The 19,605-nt window shown below is 37.9% G+C and overlaps 1 protein-coding gene across 3 annotated transcripts in view; it reads right to left on the reverse strand.

Annotated features, from left to right (window-relative positions):
• Window positions 1–7,986: 7,986 nt before the first annotated feature.
• WAPL (WAPL cohesin release factor) overlaps window positions 7,987–19,605 on the reverse strand; it is a 64,186-nt gene continuing 52,567 nt past the window's right edge. For all 3 annotated transcript variants that reach the window (XM_079312338.1, XM_079312336.1, XM_079312337.1), the window contains 9 exons: window positions 18,702–18,799; window positions 17,111–17,187; window positions 15,936–16,111; window positions 15,517–15,632; window positions 14,649–14,810; window positions 13,215–13,422; window positions 11,950–12,038; window positions 10,823–10,918; window positions 7,987–10,449 (listed from right to left, as the gene is read on the reverse strand). In XM_079312338.1, coding sequence (XP_079168464.1) covers window positions 10,384–10,449; window positions 10,823–10,918; window positions 11,950–12,038; window positions 13,215–13,422; window positions 14,649–14,810; window positions 15,517–15,632; window positions 15,936–16,111; window positions 17,111–17,187; window positions 18,702–18,799 — 1,088 coding nt within the window. In that variant the 3' untranslated portion in view covers window positions 7,987–10,383. The remainder of the gene's footprint in view (window positions 10,450–10,822; window positions 10,919–11,949; window positions 12,039–13,214; window positions 13,423–14,648; window positions 14,811–15,516; window positions 15,633–15,935; window positions 16,112–17,110; window positions 17,188–18,701; window positions 18,800–19,605) is intronic.

A 19,605-nucleotide genomic window follows, 5' to 3' on the forward strand; every position in this document is an offset into this window, starting at 1 on the left:
AGTGTCTGGGGCACTGCTGGGTAATTGAAGAATTGGGCTGCAATAAAGCTGCTTGTGCTGCATGTGCACGCTGCAGAGCACTCATGGAGCTGCCACCAAGCAACGGCACAGCCAGGAGGCCCTGGGGCAAAATTGGAGAGAGGAGCTCTTGCAGAAAGCAGAGAGAGCTGACGCTGCTCCCTCATGCATTGCTGTGCACCTGAGCTGCCTGGCATGCAAAGGCTGCTGTTCAGCAGCAAAACATTCTGAGCCAACTATTCCCAGGATTGTGGGGCAGCAAGCTGCACAGTTTAATTCTGTACTGTGTTAACATGTACTTCCTTTTGCTTATTTCAAATTCTGTTACCTGATAAGTGCACTGGGCTCCTTGTTACAAGAACAAAGAGCACTGGGAGAAGCAGTTATTTTCTATTCATGTTTTCCACATCTTAGTTGATTTTTTTTTGTTTTGTTTTGTTACTGTTGCCAGTCATGTATCTCCAGTCATTATTTCTTCTTCAAACTGAAGAACTCTGGGCTATTAAACCTCTTCAAACTATTCAACATAGCTGATGAAACAGGGTATAAAGCAGAAAAACAGAAGATAAAGTATCTGCCACTTGATATTTCCTAAAATCCATGCTGAGTTCTGAAGAACATCAGGGATGAATCCTGTGATACAAAGACGGTTCTTGTTTTCATCTTCTATTTGTTTCCTAACTACACCTAATGTTACAATTGTCGTTCTGCCCTCCGTTGAATAGTTAGTCACCCCCGCAGGCAACAGTTAATGTGCAGTTTAACCTACTGTAGTACAAAGCTATTTTTCCTCCCGTGCATTACTTACCAGTGACAAATTCTTCATTGCCTACCGCCTGTGCAGCTCTGGGTACTCAGATTTGTATCAGACCACAGCCACCCAAAACCGCGGAGTGCCGAGCGCCTGCACACCCGCCGCTCCCAGCCCCCCTCCTCTTGTCAGGGCAGGCATGAACCCAACCGGCAGCACATCACTCTGCCCACAGCCCGTGCTAACTCAGCACTCCTTTCCTGCAGGGATGAAACCGCTATTCCTGCTCAGCTCTTCTCTTTTAAACCCTTGGGAGTGAAGGTTATCAGTCCCATAGGCCTTTCTCTCTCTCTCCACAGCTTAGAGGCTCAAGGAAGCTATAGTGAAAACTCTGGTTCTTTTGCTTGGTTGGGGTTTTTGTTTGTGGTTTTCTGTTTTGTTTCATTTCTCTTTTTTAAAGTTGACAAGTAAAAGCTTACTTTTGTTTTTGTCTAGGAGAGAAGCATAGCCCTGGTGTGGATTACCAAGAGGCTGTGAAATCTCCATTAATGATGTTCTTAAGACTTGGTGAAACAAAGTCAGGGCTGACCTGAACTAGCTTCGAGCACAGGTGTGAACTAGATGATCTCTCAAGCTTCTCCCAACAAACATTTGCATAGTTTTATATTAACTATGTCACACCTGCCTGCTTACTTATATAAGCTTCTCTGGAGTTTTAAGAGCAATCCTTAGTCTCTCTTGTTCCCCCCAATATTCGGCCAACTACCTCACCAGCTGCCTATGTTTTATTACAGTGTGTAACTTGTAGCAATTTCTTTTGAAAGGAGGTTAAACTTGCTAGCCTGTGGGTAGTAGGTTTGTCTCTGAAGCTCTTTCAAAAGTCCCAGTCTTTCCTCTAGTTCCAATTGCAAGTAACATGTTATAAACCACAGTCACTTGCTGAGTTTCTTCAGGGCTCTTGGTCACACACACCGGTTGGCCCTGATAGTGATGAACAGCTCTTTTCATACCTACACAGTTCTTGCTTTGACAGGACACCTCCTCAACACTTCTCCCTCCACTAAGTTTCCAAGAAGTCCATTTTTAATGTGTGTTCTGTCTTGAGATCCTCTGCAAATAGTGACAAACAGTAAGAGCAGGGCACTGTCTGGCAGACACTGGTGCTGATGTCTCCTTAGTAAATCCTGCATTTAAGCAGAAGTGCTGAAAGGAAGCACTACACATACCCCACATTCATGCACCATCTCTTATATAAAATCACCTGTTTACTCCAGCAGGTGTGCTGGCTTGTCTCATGTTTGATAATCCATTTAACCCTGTGCAGGACACAATTTAACATCTTATCACTTACCTTTCATACAGCCTCATTCCCATCCCAAATCCCACATTACTACCATTATTCCATATGTTCAGAAGATCTTTGAATGTTCCTGCAGTCTGACCAGATTGGTACCTGGTATGCAGTAACACAAGCAATTCCCACCAGTGTGACCAGGGCAGCATAAACCAGCATCACAGCTTCAGAGCAGCAGGAACTCTGCTCTGCCTGTGCTGCATCCCCCTTGAAAGGCTCCGGGTGCATTTACAGAGCTCCTTGCATCAACAAAGCACTCTGGAGCCCAGCACAGAGACACACTCACCTCTCTTGCCCACACAGACACAGCAGGCAGAGCTCAGCTCTCCCCCACTGCCATGGGCAGGGCATCAGAGACAGGACTCTGGAATAACCCTTCAAGTGATTTGAAAGCTACAGAAACTCCACAAGATAATTCCTGGGAGCTATTGCCAGCTGCAGAGTGACCAGAGGAGACAGGGGCACAACATGCCTCCAGCAGCTACTGTGTTTCTACAAAGATTAAAGAATCAGCATGAAACCTGCTAATGGAATACTTGTTGATCTTGAGCTTGTTTCAGCAAGACAGATTTGAAGCTGTTAACGTTTGCATACCTCCTAGCTCTCTCCTCTTGAAAGTAAAAAGAGCAAAATACCTGTAATCTTCCTTTTGTTCCTTGCAGTTTGATGCTTATGATGGTTGTTCTGAAACACTGACATCAAAAGACTATGAATTTCACATCTTTCACAGCATATCAGAGTTCTACTCCAGTATCTGTTCTTACAACTGGACATCATGACTGATGAGTTCACTCCTGAGTAAATCTCCTATTTTCTACTACCACTGCAAGTGCAATAGTCTCTGCTGGTTATCACTGTGATGTGAAAATTCAGGATTCCAAACTTCACGTGTACTCAGTGTTTCTGTGAACTGGCGCTGCAAGGTTGGGCAATAAACCAAGTGCCACAATGCAGCCTGGACCCCAGACTGACGGAAGCAGACCTCAGCATTCTGAAACAGTAGTAATTTAGGAGTCTTTTTAGACCAGGATGGTTCACATGTCCTTCTCTTCCTTCACCAGCTCCCAGAGTAGAAGAGTTCTAGGAATCAGTTTCTTCCTGGTGCTAAAAAACAACTGTCAGGAACTCCTGCAAAGAATTTCTCTCTTATCTTATTTCAGTAGTGTTATTGAAATGAGAAAGGGGAAGATGAATAGAGAATGATGTAAAGAAATTTCATAGGTGTGTACCACAATTTTCAATTGCATTCAATGAAGAAAGCAAAGCAGCTTCCAAGGAAGGCATCTGGCAGCTGAATGCCAGTGTTGTTCTGGGCAACAGTTTTACAAGAGATAAAGTTTGCCAATGTGACACTGTGCACTGCCAAACCTTGAGCAGAACACTGACCTCAGCTTATCCAGCCAAGTTCTCAATGTTGCAAGAAGTTGCTTCTGGTTCAGCATTGCATGGAATCTCCAAGGCACCTGCTTGTAGGTGATATGCTCTGCAACCTAATCCTAGACAGCATGCAGTACTCCTGGAATATCATCTGGGAAGCAAGATGCTCATGGGCTAATTGCTCACCCATTTGGAGATCCTCAGAGGTTTCAGCAGCACCTGGCTCTTCCAAGAAATACTTGATGCTTCAGAACAGGGAGTGCAGTGCAACCACACACCAGGCCCTGTTGTTGATGCAGCTTCTGATAACATAAGTTGCATAATGGTTCTTCTATATCCCATCAGATCTCTTTGCCTTTGACTTCATCTCCAGGGAAAGTCTGTTAACCAAGAGTATTTATTTTCCTTCCCCTCTGTTGGTCACAGGTGGATGACAACTTTTTAGCATGCTATTACTGAAACATAATTTTCTTTTACAAATCTGAATTTTTAAAATTCCTTATTTATCTTCAGAACATGAAAAATTCCATATGCTCCTGAAATGATGACTTATTTACCACTGATGTTGTGGAAACTGCATCAATTAAAACAGCAACTACAATGTACTGAAGAGTTCTGATCTTTCAGATGTCTTTGTCTTGTACGTGGCTAAAATTCTGTTTGAAAGGACCTCTATGTCTTGAAGAGATTTGGGAAGTCAAACCACACACTGACAAAAAGTTCAAGCAGAATCTCACATATGACAGTAGTTAGCAGGCTTGGAATTGAGCATTTTGAAAACAGTCACCAGGTAAAACCCACAGAGAAGGGTGGGATTGTGTAGACATCTGTGGTTCAAGAGCTGCTTCACTTGGTCACAGGTAGCAAAGATCAGCACCAAAACACAATAAATCCTACAGGATTTTCAGATTTAAAAAAAAGCTGTATGTATGGTAATCAAAGAGCACAAACCAGTTCACCTGAGAACTTGTGATGGCTAATCACAAGTATTACATAGAATTAACACATGGTTCATCTTTGCATAAACCTCTTAACATTGTGTAACAACACCTGGATAGATTGTCTCTTCTTATGAGGAGCATCAAAATTGAGTTGTCAACAGAATTATTTTAGGTTTTAGGGTTTGTTTTCACACTCCTAGACTGGATGTATAATAGACTAACAAATCATTCTAGAGTATTGGTCTGCCCCAGTAATTTCAATTTATTTTCTACAGGGATACATAAATGACTTGAAGTCCTATATGTTTGCTTTTGTCTCACATTTGAAATTATCCTTGAATAACCATTATAACCTACATTAAATAGGGGGGACTTGTATGATTATCTGGGCTAAAATAGCTACAAATTTATTCTCACAAAAACCTCACTAAGGGTCTCACCATAATCTAAGATATCACAAAAAAACATTGTTTTGCAACATAAAGCTCCATTCTGAAACAGGATGTTCGAGATGCATGAATATACCCAGCACACAAATTTCAATCAGATTTTCCACTAAAAAGGTGAATTCATTTCTTATTAAAAAATTATAGCCAGATTTTTAAAATACTTGAGGCAAAAGAGACTACAAACAATATTTAATATTAATTAATATTCTTAATTCTTATTCTATTTAATATTATTTAATATTCTATTTAATTTACAATGTTCTATTTCTACTGCTAAAGTATAATTTTATTATAGCACTTCAACCTAGGTATTTTTGATTTGGGCAAGAGAGCTTTGCTTTAAAATTCCTTGTCAAAAGAAGACAAAAATTTAAAATATGAGCCAGCAAAATGACACCAGATGTTACACAGCAGTTTATATAACACATTAATGAACTGCTTTTTAAGGCTCAGTAACCTGAATATTAAGCTTTTGAACCCCTTTCATGCCTCTGCATAGAGCTGTGACACAAATCTTACCCCAAGTGTTCCTTTTGGTTTGTACTTCAATTCAGACTACAAATTTAACATTAGATCAGAAAACAACTCTGCCTGGATATTTTAGAAGTTTTTGCCCCAGAAATGCTTTCAAGAGACATATGTTTGGGGTAAGAGGCCAACAATACATCCATGAATAAAACCCCACAGTTACACAACTTTGGCATCATTCCCAGAGGTAAGGTGTGTGCAAGGCTCCTGAATGGAATCATTTGACAAAATCAACTCCTTCCTTCCCTTTCTCACTTCAAAGATCTGCAGTAAAGCCTTTCACCTGGGTTTTCATGCCTTATGTACCAGAAACAGTGAGAAATAATTGTCATTTTAGAACATAATCACAGGGTCAGCTTTACAGGTGAAATGACATTTCATCCACTTCACACTCCAGATTAGCAGTCTCCCTCCCCAGTTTCAAAAAACTAAATGCAGAGACACAACCAAATCTGTTAAAATACAGGAAATTTCAAGGATTCCTACACTAAGCAGTGTATCTAATAAAATTCCTGTTATTCTTTCTTTCACTCTAAGCAGAGTCCCCTTTTATATATCACCTGATTTTATTCTGCAAAAGTTGAATGAACCTTCCTTTAAGTAACTGTGGTCCATCTAGGACAGACCAGAATTCTGGAAAGAGGTTCTACTGCCTGCACAACTCTTCATTATTTACCAGTTTGGCTTTCCACACATGGAAAGTCTTTGGCCTTTACTTCTCCCAAGTGAGAGAAATGGAAGTTCAAGTTGTGGGTCAGGAGATGTGGAGATAAGAGTCTAAAGACAGTAGGTGACAGATGTGACACATGTGCCTCCCAAATGTCAAGCTCTTTCCAGAGCAGCTCCCTTTCCTCCCAACAAGGCTGCTGTTCCCAGGGCTCCTTGCAGCCCCCTCTGCATCACCAGAGTGCTGCTGTCCCACACAGATGTATCACACCAAGTGTGGCAACCTGGGGCACAACCTGCAGCTGCAAATTCAGTTCAGTTTGCACAGCTGGAATAAGGAGCCTGTGGCATTAGTAAACCAACCTACCCTTGGCTAAGGACTTCTAGCAGTTGCATTATTTATAATGGTTTCATTTTTATTTGCAGCATGACTATCTGAACCTACTGATGCTGCAAACATCTTAATAAATTACAATCCCTTAGATAGGGGACCTTTAGGGCAAGTAAAAAAAATGATGTATGAAAGGCTTCTGTTCCACACAGCCAAAAGAACCCAGTAGCATTCTTTATCCAAAGACAAATTCACATACTATACAGAGCAAGAGAAGCAGCAGCATCAAAAAATACAGTGGCCTGGTTTTGAAAACACTTGGCTAGGAGAATTCAGGGCAAATTCCAATCTCATTATCTTCACAAATCTAATTAACAGGCCATCATATAAGGGCAGGCTTGATGCAGAAGAATGGCAGTTACCTAAGTCCTCTTTATCTTTTGAGCTCAAATTCATATTTTTGGTTTTCCATGCATTCTAAACAAGAAAATACCAGATTCATGAAAAGAAACTTCACTGGAAAAGCCATGTGGGCTTGCCTGGTTTTAGCCCCAGCTAACCAAGTATTCTCTGGCTTCTGCTTAGTTATGTCCAGAAAAGAAACATGAAATAAATCAATGCCATATGCATCAGGCCACATCACTTCCTCCTATGCAAATCAAGCATTTCTAAACAGATTGAAAGGGAAATAACTTATGAGAAAGGTTGTGACTCCCAAATCTTCGGTAGAAGCGTCACAATTATTCAGTTAATCTGAAAATGTTGATGTCACCCCTGAGCATTCACACACAATGCTTCCATTACATAACTACCAACAAAGTAAGGAAATACCCTTATTGGATTTTTTAAAACGTTTGCTTACATAAAGCTGCATTTGCCTCTTACAGTACCACACACTAATAACACAGTGTTCCATGTTTCAAACTCCAGTACTGATTTCCCTTACAGCACAGAAAAGGTTACATTATGCTGCTGCTTGTTCAAAGTGGCAATGAGATGACACATCCCATTCAACTCGTTACAGTTCACAAATTATTGCATATTGTACCCATAGCTAGTTGTACCAATTAAGGAAAAATCCATGGGGAAAAATCCATCCTGGAATTAAAGCATAATTCATGTTAATCAAGAAACAGAACATTCATGGCATTTCCTCCCTTTTCACTTAAGAAAGCCATTAACACCCCATGATGTGAAAAGTGTCACCACAAGAACTGTGCCATTTTCCCTGTGCTCTATCACGTTTATGTTATTCTAACTACAGCTCTCCACAGTTGTTACTGAAAGATCAACATGTGTAAAGAACTCCAGAATGCATCAAGAGTCACAATACATCATCTCCAGAAAATTTCCAGCCTTGGCTGGTTTGACTGACCACAGCCTCAGGTCCAGGCACTGAATTTTGCTGTCCCAACACAGAGGTGAAAAGCAAAGCACTACACTGAGGATGCTCCTTAATAACTTTTTCACCTTTTCTTTTTTCCATTTTTTCTTTTAGCAATTTACCTGACACTGCCTTCTTTCTGCAATCACTCAGAGGAGTGTTTTATTGCATGTTAAAAGACAAGATATGTATTGAAAGTAGCAATTTTATTTGAGTTAAAATTATTTACAAAAACCCAAAGACATACTTCATGAAACTGGTACAAACTATTTTTCCTGCCGTTGGCTTTTGCTCCAAAGATCACAGCTGAGAAATACTGTATAAAATAAAAATAGGATTGGATTCAGAAAAGTACTCTACTGTTCTAATTTCCAATTGAGAGTATTTACACAAATATTTACAATGGAAAAAATGTTACTTTAAAACTTTAATTTGCAAGTTGACCTCAAGTACCCTTTAATGCAGAGTTATTTGAGGGTCTAACACACAAAAATGCACTGCAGTTCACAGGGTGATTTCTCCCCCCACCCTCAAAAAAAAAATCTGCATTTGTCAGTGCTTGACAATTAGTTACATTTAAAAAAAAAAACTGTTAAACACTGAGGTAAATCAATTCCCAAACCATTACCAGTGTAACAAAGAAAGGTAGTTGTCCCTGCTTTCCCCCATCATCACATTCACATCTTCTTTTCTCTTGCCGTCTCTCCACAGAAAAACACATAATCAATTTGAAATCTCATTATATATGTGAAAATCTCTAAAATCTGAAAACTAGATGGGCCAAATATTTGGTAATTTCCTCCTGATGCAGATAATTTACATACAACTTTTCCCTCTCTCTCAATACTGTTTTGGTTTTTTTTTAAAGAAGGGGAACACAACCTCAAAAACTTTTCTAAGTTACACTGATACACTAAGTTTTAGAAGGTGATGAGAGAAAATGCAAAAAAAAAATGACCAACATAAGATTTTTTCCGTTAATCAGTTACTTCCTTACAGAATTCCCAACAATCTGCATTATCAAAAATAGGAAGACATAGAAGGCAGCCACTGTATGTAAAAAATTTACAGCTGGCACTGATACAAAAGCACAAGTTCTTAACTTTATACACGGAGATAACACAAGATCTAAAAGCAGGTTAGATTTCCTGTTATTTCCCCCTCATTATACATAGAACTAATATTTTTATGGCTTCAAGTTTTACAAATTCAATGGAGTAACTTGATGTAACTACCTATACAGGTATTTAAAAATGTCAACGAAGCAGATCGCAGAACAGTCTGCAAATATTCAAGACCACCTTAATAAAAATAATTAATAATCAATTCTGTTGGTCTGAATAGTGAGTGCAAGAAAAAAATTGTTAAAAAAGTGATGTATTTTCTGGGATTCTCTGTTTCACTTAAGTCCTCAAACACAATGCTTTGCTGTGAACTAGACCTCAGACTGAACAAAATCTTAGCTATATCAGCAATTTAAGGCTTTGTGTTGTATGCATTTCAACTCTGTCATACTACAGAAGGATGAAATAGAAAGATTATGTCAGCTGGAAACATTAATCCCCATTGGTGTTTTAGCTTCTTTAAAATTCTTCCCCCTAAAGCATCCGGATTCATTGTATTCAACATTATAAAACACACCTCGAGTTCTTCCTTGAAACAAATTAGAACAGCATTTCAAAGTTTTTGCTTATCAGAAGTGTAAACTACCCTGGGATTGAGTTTTCTTTAAATTTTTTTTTCTTTATTTTATTTGCATTTTTAAAAGGGCACAACTTTTCACAGTCACTATTCCTTTTGTGGATAACATACCCTCAATGGCTTTGTGTGTTTATGGGTCTGCATGCTCTTGGAACTACAAAGCGTTATGGTCTAGCAAGTTACAGTACATGGGCCACGGGAGTTTTAGAACTGAGAAATAGTTCAATGACCTAATTTCAATCAAAACAGTATAAAAAATAAACTATCCAATCCTCGCCTCTTTGGATTCCAACAAATTTTAAATATAGACAGTAGTTAAAATCACAAAAGTATTTAAAAATTTATATTTTATGATTTTGGAATAATCTAGTAATAAAAAAGCAGGAGCAAATTAAACTCAAATAGGAGCGGTGCTGCTGTCCAGAACTTCTTTATTAGAACATTTGTTTGATACCTCAGTAGCTAAGCTGCCTTTGCACCTGGCTGGCATGAAACAGTGGCTCAACAGTAAACAGCAGTTGCACTATCAGCAGCAAGTTTTTCCCCTTGAAACTTGTCACGAACAAAGCAAGAAAAAAAGATAGGGAGAGTAAACCCTGCCAAAAATATTTAAATACTGCACTGCATCATAAACAGCAAGGTTTCTTTATTTACTTTCCTCAAAACCTTTTTCCCCTCATTTTTGATAGTTGCAGATTGATGTAGTAACTGTCTTTTAGAAAATGCTGAATGCATGGTTAAGAGACCAGGTAGCCTTAAAAATCCGAACACGAATGACACAGATGAATGCTCTCGGTATATCCTTCAAGGACTTCTTTCATGACTTCTTCTTTTGTCTAAGGGTAGCTCCAGCATTAGAGTGCCTGCAGCGGAAGTTAAGTATCTAGCAGTGTTCCAAGTATTCAATCACCCTAGAGATAGATTTCTGGCCTGTTGTTCCAACAGCACACTGGAAATGCAATAGAAAACACAAGTAACAAACAAGCATTTGTAGCACTTCCTTCAAATATCTATTGAAGATATTCTATATACAATAGCTATTCTATTTTCAGAATTTTAGTATTTACAATTATGCATCAGTAAAAACAACTAGGTTCAGGCAGTCAATTCAGAAGTATTTTCCTGGCCAATCATAATATAATGACAGACAAAATCATGGCAGTCAAATGGCCTTTTAGAATTAAAAACCAGATTATCGTCCTGTGCTCTTATGAAGCCACAAACTGAAAAATTTTAATACTTTAAAAAATGCAAGAAATACTATCAGAAAACAAAATTACAAAAATATTTACATATATCAATTTGAAACATGCATTACTTACAGTAAGGTTCATAAAACTGAGAAATTTTTTGAGCATTTCAGTCATTATCGAGAAGTCCCCTTCAGGTAAGTACTCCCTCACAGTAGTCACATTGATCTAAGAAATAAAACAATCTTGTCTTATTTGGGAAACATTTTTCTGACACAGAACTATAATACTCTGCATGTGAGAGGCACTAAAACAAGTATATTTATAGCATAAAGATTAGCTTTTGCTGCCATCTTTATGATTTAAGTCTCTTTTAAGCAATACACATATCTCTACTGTGTTTATGTTTCTGGAAAATAATTGCAAAAATAATTTTTTATTGTTGGTTTGTTGCAATTTTTTTCTTAAAAACCAAAAATACTATCAGACATCCCCAGGACCTTCAAGATTACCAAGAACTAAAACCCCCACCAGATCACTCCCCTGACAGGGAGAGGTTCCCCCTTTACAACTGTGAAGGGTTGAGAATTACTGATTTCATTGTCAGTCTCACTTTGAATACTGAAACTGTTAGGGACACTGATCAGTCCAAAGGCAAAGAACAGCACCTTAAAAGGCCATTTTTACACCATACTAAATTCAGACAAGCCTGAAAGCAGGTCTGAACTCATTTTCATGTGAATACATTTTTGATAGGAGACTTTATTCAGTTCTCAGCCATTGGAGTTCCATATTTTTAGTTTCAGGTTTCTATTACATATTTCCAAGCTGAGACTATTTGGAACTAATAGGGACACACACAAGTTCATCTGATTTCAATGGAAGAAAAAACTAAGGCAGCCCAATAAAGAATAAATAAGTCTGATGGTAACTTGCTTACTAAAACTACTGAGAAGTAACAGGCTTAGCCAATTTTCCTCTGCCTTTCCAAAGTTAATTCTTTTGCAGGCTACAAGTAAGGGGAGAGAGGTAAAAGAGGTTAAATATTCAATTCCAACTGTTTTAATAAACATAGTGATATTCAGAAAATTTGTTTTGGCTGGAATAACTGTGGCAACTCTTGCCAAAGCTGTATACATCAGTGTAGCTTCACCAATGTATTGCTTACACCAAAGCCAAATTTATTAAACTCTTTTCAGTACATAAATTATCACTTCATTAAGCATTATACTGGACTTAAGATCAACTTATTCCCTTACTGGACTCTCCTGGCAGAGACAGCCTAGAAGCAATGCTGTGTATGAGGCCACAATGCAGTCTTCCATGTGCTTCCCAGCATGCTGAAGAGCTGTAAAAGAGACAACAGTCAATTGTATTCTCTAAGCAGCTGGGATCTTTTACTGCTGCAAATACAATCCTTCATTATAACTTTCCAGAACGCTTTTTCCTCAAACAAAACGAGCTTTTGGACAGAGATTTCAGTGATCAGGAAACGCCACACTTACTGACACAGCAGCACATTCTTGACAAGAAAAATGGTCTTCATTCACTTTCAACTCATTCTGCTGCACAGTATTTTGTCATTTGCCATTTCAATGTGCAAACTGTATGCTGAACACCCCAAACTACCAATACAAATGTTTAATGTCATACTACATGCCTCTAAGACTTCCCACAAAGTAGTTTATTGTGTTAAGGATAACAGGCACAGCATTTTTTGCTGATGACTCAGCATTTTGGGAAAAACTACAAATAACTGCAGACACCAGCTGATGGGGCCACAAAAAGGAGGAAGGATATAAAGCAAGGCTGGAGAAAGTAATATACCTACTAACACAAGATGAAAACACTACTAAAAGTCATACACTGCATCTATTAGAAGATTAAACAAGAAGGAATGATGTTTCAGACTCATTTTCCAGACACAAACTATGTAACAGGTCAGACATACTCGAATTCCTGGAACAAACTGCCAAAGATGCAGCACATTAAAGCAGAACAGAGATACAACCAATGAAGGGAAAAGACAGACACAAAGTAGATGGGGACAGAAGAGGCAGACAGGGAGATGAGGGGAAAAAACCCAGCCCTTAACTAGAAACAAGCCCTTAACTAGCCCTTAGCTAGAAACAAGAACCCTGGAAAACAGAATTAAGGCAGGTAACTTTCAAGGACCATTCCAGAAGAAAGAGGTAACAGCCTAAAAGCCATCCTTTCCAAAATATTTTGTACATGGAGTGTCCCAAAAAGGTCTGGGGTTTTTGTGTGTGGCTTTTTTGTTTCTTTCTTTTGTTGTTTTTTGGGTTTTTTTCCACTCATTTTAAGAAACAGAGCACAACAACTTCTACTTCTCATGCTTCAGATCTCAATGGCTCCTATTTCTGCAGCAGTTTCACCTGGGATACACCACAGAAATCTCAGCCCTGGAGACAGGATGCAGATAAGAAGCAGAGGACAAGATAGGATTTTATGCAATCACACTGTTCTTTGCCTTTTCTGAGCTTATCCCAGCCAGACAACGTACCTTTATTAAGATCAAGTTCTTCATCATCTTCCTCCTTCTTCTCCTTCTCCTCAGTACTATCTGACTTCTCTGTGGAGACCCACTGGATCTCCCCACTTGTCTCCTGCCATTCCCCACTCTTATCATGCTGAGCAGTGGGAGCTTCTTTAATCAGCTCGTCTGTCTGGCTCTCTGCCAGCTGCGCTGCTCGCTCACACTCCAGGAACAGCTAACAGGGGAAGTCCAGGAGAATTTCTGTTAGAAACTCAACCCTAAACACATTGACTTAATACTTTAAACTTTATTTATTACCCCTTAATACAATCAGCCTTTAATACTTTTCTTAACAATAAGCTTTTCTTCTTAAAAAGGAAAATATAATCTGGCCCCATGCCAGTGCTGTGCTCCACAGCAAGACCTCCCTGCCTGGTGCTGAACCACTTGCCAGGCTCCTCTTGGGCATTGTAAAAGTTTAATCACTTTCCTTGAGACACAGCTTGAAAACTAAAAGCTGCCATAATTTCCTGTCCATTTTTGTTCTCTACCAATTTTCATCTTCTTCTCATGCTAACTATTCTCACTTAGCTTTCTTAGAGCAAAGATATGAAAGAGTAATTTAAAATGACTTAGCAAAGAATGTGAATGAATGAAGAATCTCATATTAGGCACTTATTTTCCATGAATTATTTCCCAAACCATATGACCACCAGGTATAAGTACTGCTTTGCCAAGCTAAGATATTTTTATTATTTTTACTGGGTTTTTTTGTCTGAAACTGGACAGTTATTTCACAAGTTAAATACAAGTGCTAAAAGCATAATTAAAATTAAATCTACTGAAAAAAGGCATCTGTAATTTCCTTTCAATTTTTTCATTTTAGTTTGCATGGTGAAACTCATTTACCAAAATTATTGGTAGATTTCTTTCTTTTAAAGCAATTTATTTTTTTCACTTCTTCATTTTATCTGTGGTTTTTTTTTTTTTTTACAGTCAATTTACATATGCTGTTTCACATCTGTAATCATTACATCTGCATTCTATTGCTTTTTATAAAGGATGATCCTATTTTTTAATTTAAAGTTGCAAAGTCCAAAAAACATAGTACTTTAAAAAAATTACAGAAGCAAAGTATGTAAGAGCTTACATACATGTAGCTTACAGCTGGTTTAATATAACAGTCAAAGTAAATAATCAAGGAACAACAAAAATAAATTGTATGGGAACAAAAGAGTTTTACTGGTGTCTGTAAACCACTGTCTTTTACCAGGGAAGCTGTTTCTGTAACTGACAGCACTGCAGAAACCAGGGTTGTGAGCAGCAATCTTCCCCTTACCTCGCTCCACTCCTCAAAATGTTAAACAGAACAAATGACACACTTTCAATGCTGACTTCTCCATTCCTCCCAACAGTCTGATAATGAGAAATGGGAACTACTGCAGGACAAACACTTCTCACCTGCACTAAAGCCTGAACAGCATCAATCTGTCCAGTTATCTTGAGGCTTTCGTCTCCTTCGCCCGTACACAAGGAGTCAAAGGAACACGATGTTTCCATGTTGACAAGGCAGTGCCTGTTCCGGGCACTGTACTCTACAAGATTGATCAACAGACCCAATCCCTGCAAGATTGGAGTCAAAAAGGATTACACACGTTGGAAAAAAGATAATTTAGCAAAAAAAAAAAAAAAAATAAATCTATTTAGGCAAACATCTTTGGCCTTATCTTTCTGAGAATACACAACTTATGAAAGTCTGACAGACGGGGGGATCAGGGTTTAAAGAAATAAAAGATAAAACAGAGATGCCGGTACAGGAGAACTTGATTTGTAGGAATCTCTGTTTTCCCAATTCTGAACATGAAAACATTTTTGGAGCTGAGGATTCCTGTACAGAGGTTAGGAATTCAGGTGTCCAACCCTCAGCTTATGTTTGCAAGAGATCCTTCACATGCACACTTTTCACTGCTGCTATTAGGTCACTCTAACTCATTTTATATAAACTGAAGTAAATCTGACAAAGCTTTTAACTCAATAATATCAACTGTATTTCCAAAATTGAAAAGATGTTTGAAAAGTATTAACTGATATACTTAGTCAGCTAAATAGCTTTGTTAATTAAGAAATGCACTTCTTCCCCACCAACCACAGGGAAAAAACCTTCAAACCCACCAAATCCTTACAGAAACCTTTAATAACTCACTTTAGGTATATATATGGTCACTGAAAATTGTAGGGGAAACTATTCCTTAATGGGGAACTAGAGCAGCTCAATGCACAAGAAGGAGGCAAATAATTTTCTGTTGATGTAAGAAGCACAAGAACTTACCAGCACCCGAATATCAAATCTCTGTTCTTGAGGTAGGAACTTCGGAACCTGAAGCACACAATTCATCGCTGTGCCTATCAGACCATCTTGTTCACCTGTTTTTGTACTACCCCATTCTGCAAACAGAGTTCAGAGGCTCAGTATTGAAAACACTCACATTTATAATGGCAAGCAGTCTAATAAAAATCTTTTGGCTCTCATGACAAAGCAGCTCCTCTCAGCCCAAGCCCTCCATTTGAACGTGTCATGCAATTCCTAACCCAGCTTGCAAAGAAAAATTACTGAGGGTTGTAAGCAAACATCTACCACGGAAAACTGTTTTACAGCACTGAACTTGAAAAACCATAATCAATTAAAAAAAAAATTACTAATGGCTTATCTGATACTTCACAGAATATGCAAAAAATTTCTTGTCTTACCATTATCATTTGTCAGGTTGAGCAAGACCCCAATGATGGCCCTCATACAGTCTTCCACAGCTTTACCCACATGGTTAGTTACATTCTGGTGAGGCAGTGACTTATTGTCTGGTAAACAGATACTGTCTTCAGCACGATTATATCTCTGGATTAACTCCTCACAATGCTGCAGTGCTCTGCAGAGAGAAGGTGCAGAACAAAATTACCTTCACAACCTACAAAGCATTCCACCTTTATACTTCTTTCACAAGGAAAAAAAACAGAAAAAGAGCTTTATGCAGACTTTTTCTGATATCCAGCCTGTAGGGACAGATAATAAACTTATCACCTATATAACCTTTTATAAGCTCAACTGAAAATTGTGTAAAACAAAAAACAGGAAATCTTAAGGCTTTATCAGTTTGATATTTCAAGAACAAGTTAATTTTCCTTTCCAGATCATCATATGGTCTTACTACTTATTAAAACATATCTCCTCTTCCTACAAACCCAGTCTCTCATATCCTCTGACCATCAAGGTACAACATGATTCTGACAGCGTTACCAGAATGTTCTCTTGTTCTCAGAACTATTTTCATTCAGTAAGGAATGACATATGACTTCCCAGCAGTAAATAATCTTGTATCAGTAAGGGACCACAGACACAATTTTACTGCATACAACATGGGTTTCATGTTAAACTATCACAGTGATTTCAGTTACAAACAAAACCAGAAATGTCAAGAATACATACTAGCTTAAATAACATATTAAACTGTGGTTTGCTTTTATTTTAAATAAATACTCCAAATACCTAATTTATAACCATGAAATCATGTTTCCAATGAGGTCTGCAGAGTCAAACTTTCAGCTTCATTTGTTCTTTTATGAAGAGCAAGACAAGGGGCAGACAGGCTCTGACAGCCAACTGAGACATCACCCAGATTGATAAATGGGTTAGGGGTGTTTGAATAAGAATCTCTGCCAGGGAGAAACGCCAAGAACAGAATTTCACTATTTTAATCCTTCGTTACACTGTCAATTCTGCTATGCTCCATTCCAGTAAACATTTAAGCATAATGAAAGCACACTAAATAAATGTCACTTCACCCTCTTCTATGTTCCATTTTTTTTTATCCTATCATATGAGAGATTTTGCAAAACTGGGGTTTTGGGGGATTTTTTCTACAACTTACTTAGCTGAGGAGACTATGAGCTGTGAGTCTTTGTATGCTATCAGATAGCTCTGATTCTCTGGATTATGCACAGTTACCTAAAGAGAGAAGGAGAAAGTAATATTAAAAATAATATTTTCCCTGAAAGAGAAGCATTCCCTTTTAGTACTACTATACTTTATTCAGTTCCACATTTCTTGGCTATTATCCAGTGTAAGCTTTCACTTCTTATTTTTCAGTATTTCCTTGGAGTTTTCATGTCTAAATAACTGTGGCACTGAAGGTAGAACCATCTTCCCTGATAAAGTACAGAAACCATGCAGCAGAATGTTTTGCCATAGAGAACCCTGAATCCACATTCTGAGACTACACTATCCCAAGTGTGTATACAGAACACAATTATATATGTGGTATTTTAAGGGCTTGACATAAAATCTTCTGAGTGCCTATTATGCATCCAACCATAACACAGAACTTTCCTTGATTCCCTTGACTGAAATTTGGAATCAATTTCCAGAAACAATACAAATTCTTCTTGCACTTCCATGATTTGGCATATTTTTAATTCTGTCATCTCTCCCAAGTTTCTAAGGATCTCGCTACATCACAAGCACCCCTAAGTCCTAATTTGAATATTCTAACACTAGACAAGTCTCTTCTATCTTGCTTGGCAATTCTATCTATTGAATATAAAAGCAGAAAATTACTCTGATTTTTTTTTTCTCACTGCTGAATAGAAAGGTAAAGAGAATTTTTAAGACACCCTTCAACAACTGTTCATCTTTCTCAGTTTCTTCAGCTTGCATTTATACTGTATTTAAGTCTGTCCTATTTTAGTGAGGAAAACAAGTGGCCACTGTAGCTATTTGCCCTCTAATTTAGGTTTAAGGTGTTAAGCAAGATTCATTGACCTGTACTCTGATCCCAAATGTTTTCTGATTTGCAAAGATGTGTTGTTAGAATATAACAAGGCTCTTCTGCTTTCTTAGGGCATCACAACAGAAACAGAGCACACCAGCAACACCAAATTCAGTGAAACAAGGCATTGCAGAGAAACACACACACGCACACACCATTCCTGTCACGTAAACTCTACACAAGTACCATGTATTTTGATATTCTTCCAAGTTCTCAAAGAAATATTTACCATCTGCATTTACACACTCAGCTGATGACAGGGCATTTGCTCTTTCAGCACTTCCCCAGCTGATGGTTCAAAATAGCAATTCTTAACACTGATTTACTGCTTCTAAGAAAATCTCACTTCCATAATGATCAGTTATTACCAGACACACATTGGAGAGTCAAACTCATGCCTTGAAAATAACATCCATAAACAACAGCTTTTTGTAGGAACTTACAAAAAAGCATCATGTCATATTTAGTTATTTTTTACCAAAAATAATCTTGGAATGTGGCAGACACAGAATAGTAAATTAAATTTTCAAACATTACAGAAACACTGGTAAGTATCAGGAAGTTAATACAGTCTATAAAAAATAAAATAAAATCAACCTTATAGAGCTATAATGTGACTATGTATTGAAAGAATGTAAACCAGAAGTGCTTAAGCAGCAGCTTTCAGAAATGCAAAGGATCTGCTCATACTCACACTTTCTAAGACCCGTAAACATCTCTCTGCACCCCATAACGAAGCAACCAACTTCTCTTCATTTTCATCACTGCTTAGGTGATCCACACATTCTTTAACTAAACACAAAAAAAAGTCGTTGTCCTCCATCAGTAAGAGGTCTTCAAAAGCCAGGTGTACAAACTAACCAGCTACTCAAGAGTTATCAACCTCGTTTTACACTTTGCACACCTCTAATGGCAGGAAACAAACATGAAGACATGATCAGCACTCCAAAGTTTTCATTTCTTCAAGTAAATGAAAAAACACCAAACCTTAAAAGTTTGAGATTGTTATTGGCAAGAGAAAATTAAAATATATGGTTAGGTAATCTGTAACAACAATGTCCAGCACATGACTATGTTCCATAACTCTTAAGGAGTCTTAGAAGAGGAGAAAGATAGGACAAGCACATACTTCCCAGACTTTACAAGTCTGAAACTGTTCAAATTGAATACTTTCATCTCACCAATCTTTTCTTTGTTCTCCCACTGCTTACTTAAGACCAAGCTTAATTCAGGTAAACAATTAATTTAGATATGTCCCTTTTCATTCCTAGGAGATTTTGATCAAAAACACACTAACTGAGACATGTCTTTGAAAAAATAATAGATCAACTCTCCCCCTTCCCCCTCGCTTCTTCTTGAAGGGTTTACATTCCTTGGGTATATTTAGTTAAAAAATCTCTGGTCTGAAAATATTTCTAGAAGACTATAAAGGAGATTCTACTCTAGAATAAATGTGCTGTACAGAGATATGCAACAGCATTCTGTCCAAGCTTAAGCCATTTTTAGTCTCATACATTGTACACATTCTGTTTAACATGAAAACTACTTTCAATCCCACCTGCAACAGATTAAAATCACTAATATTTTTCAGTTATTTG

Source organism: Erithacus rubecula, assembly GCF_903797595.1.
Source record: "Erithacus rubecula genome assembly, chromosome: 9".
NCBI classification, from domain to species: domain Eukaryota; kingdom Metazoa; phylum Chordata; class Aves; order Passeriformes; family Muscicapidae; genus Erithacus; species Erithacus rubecula.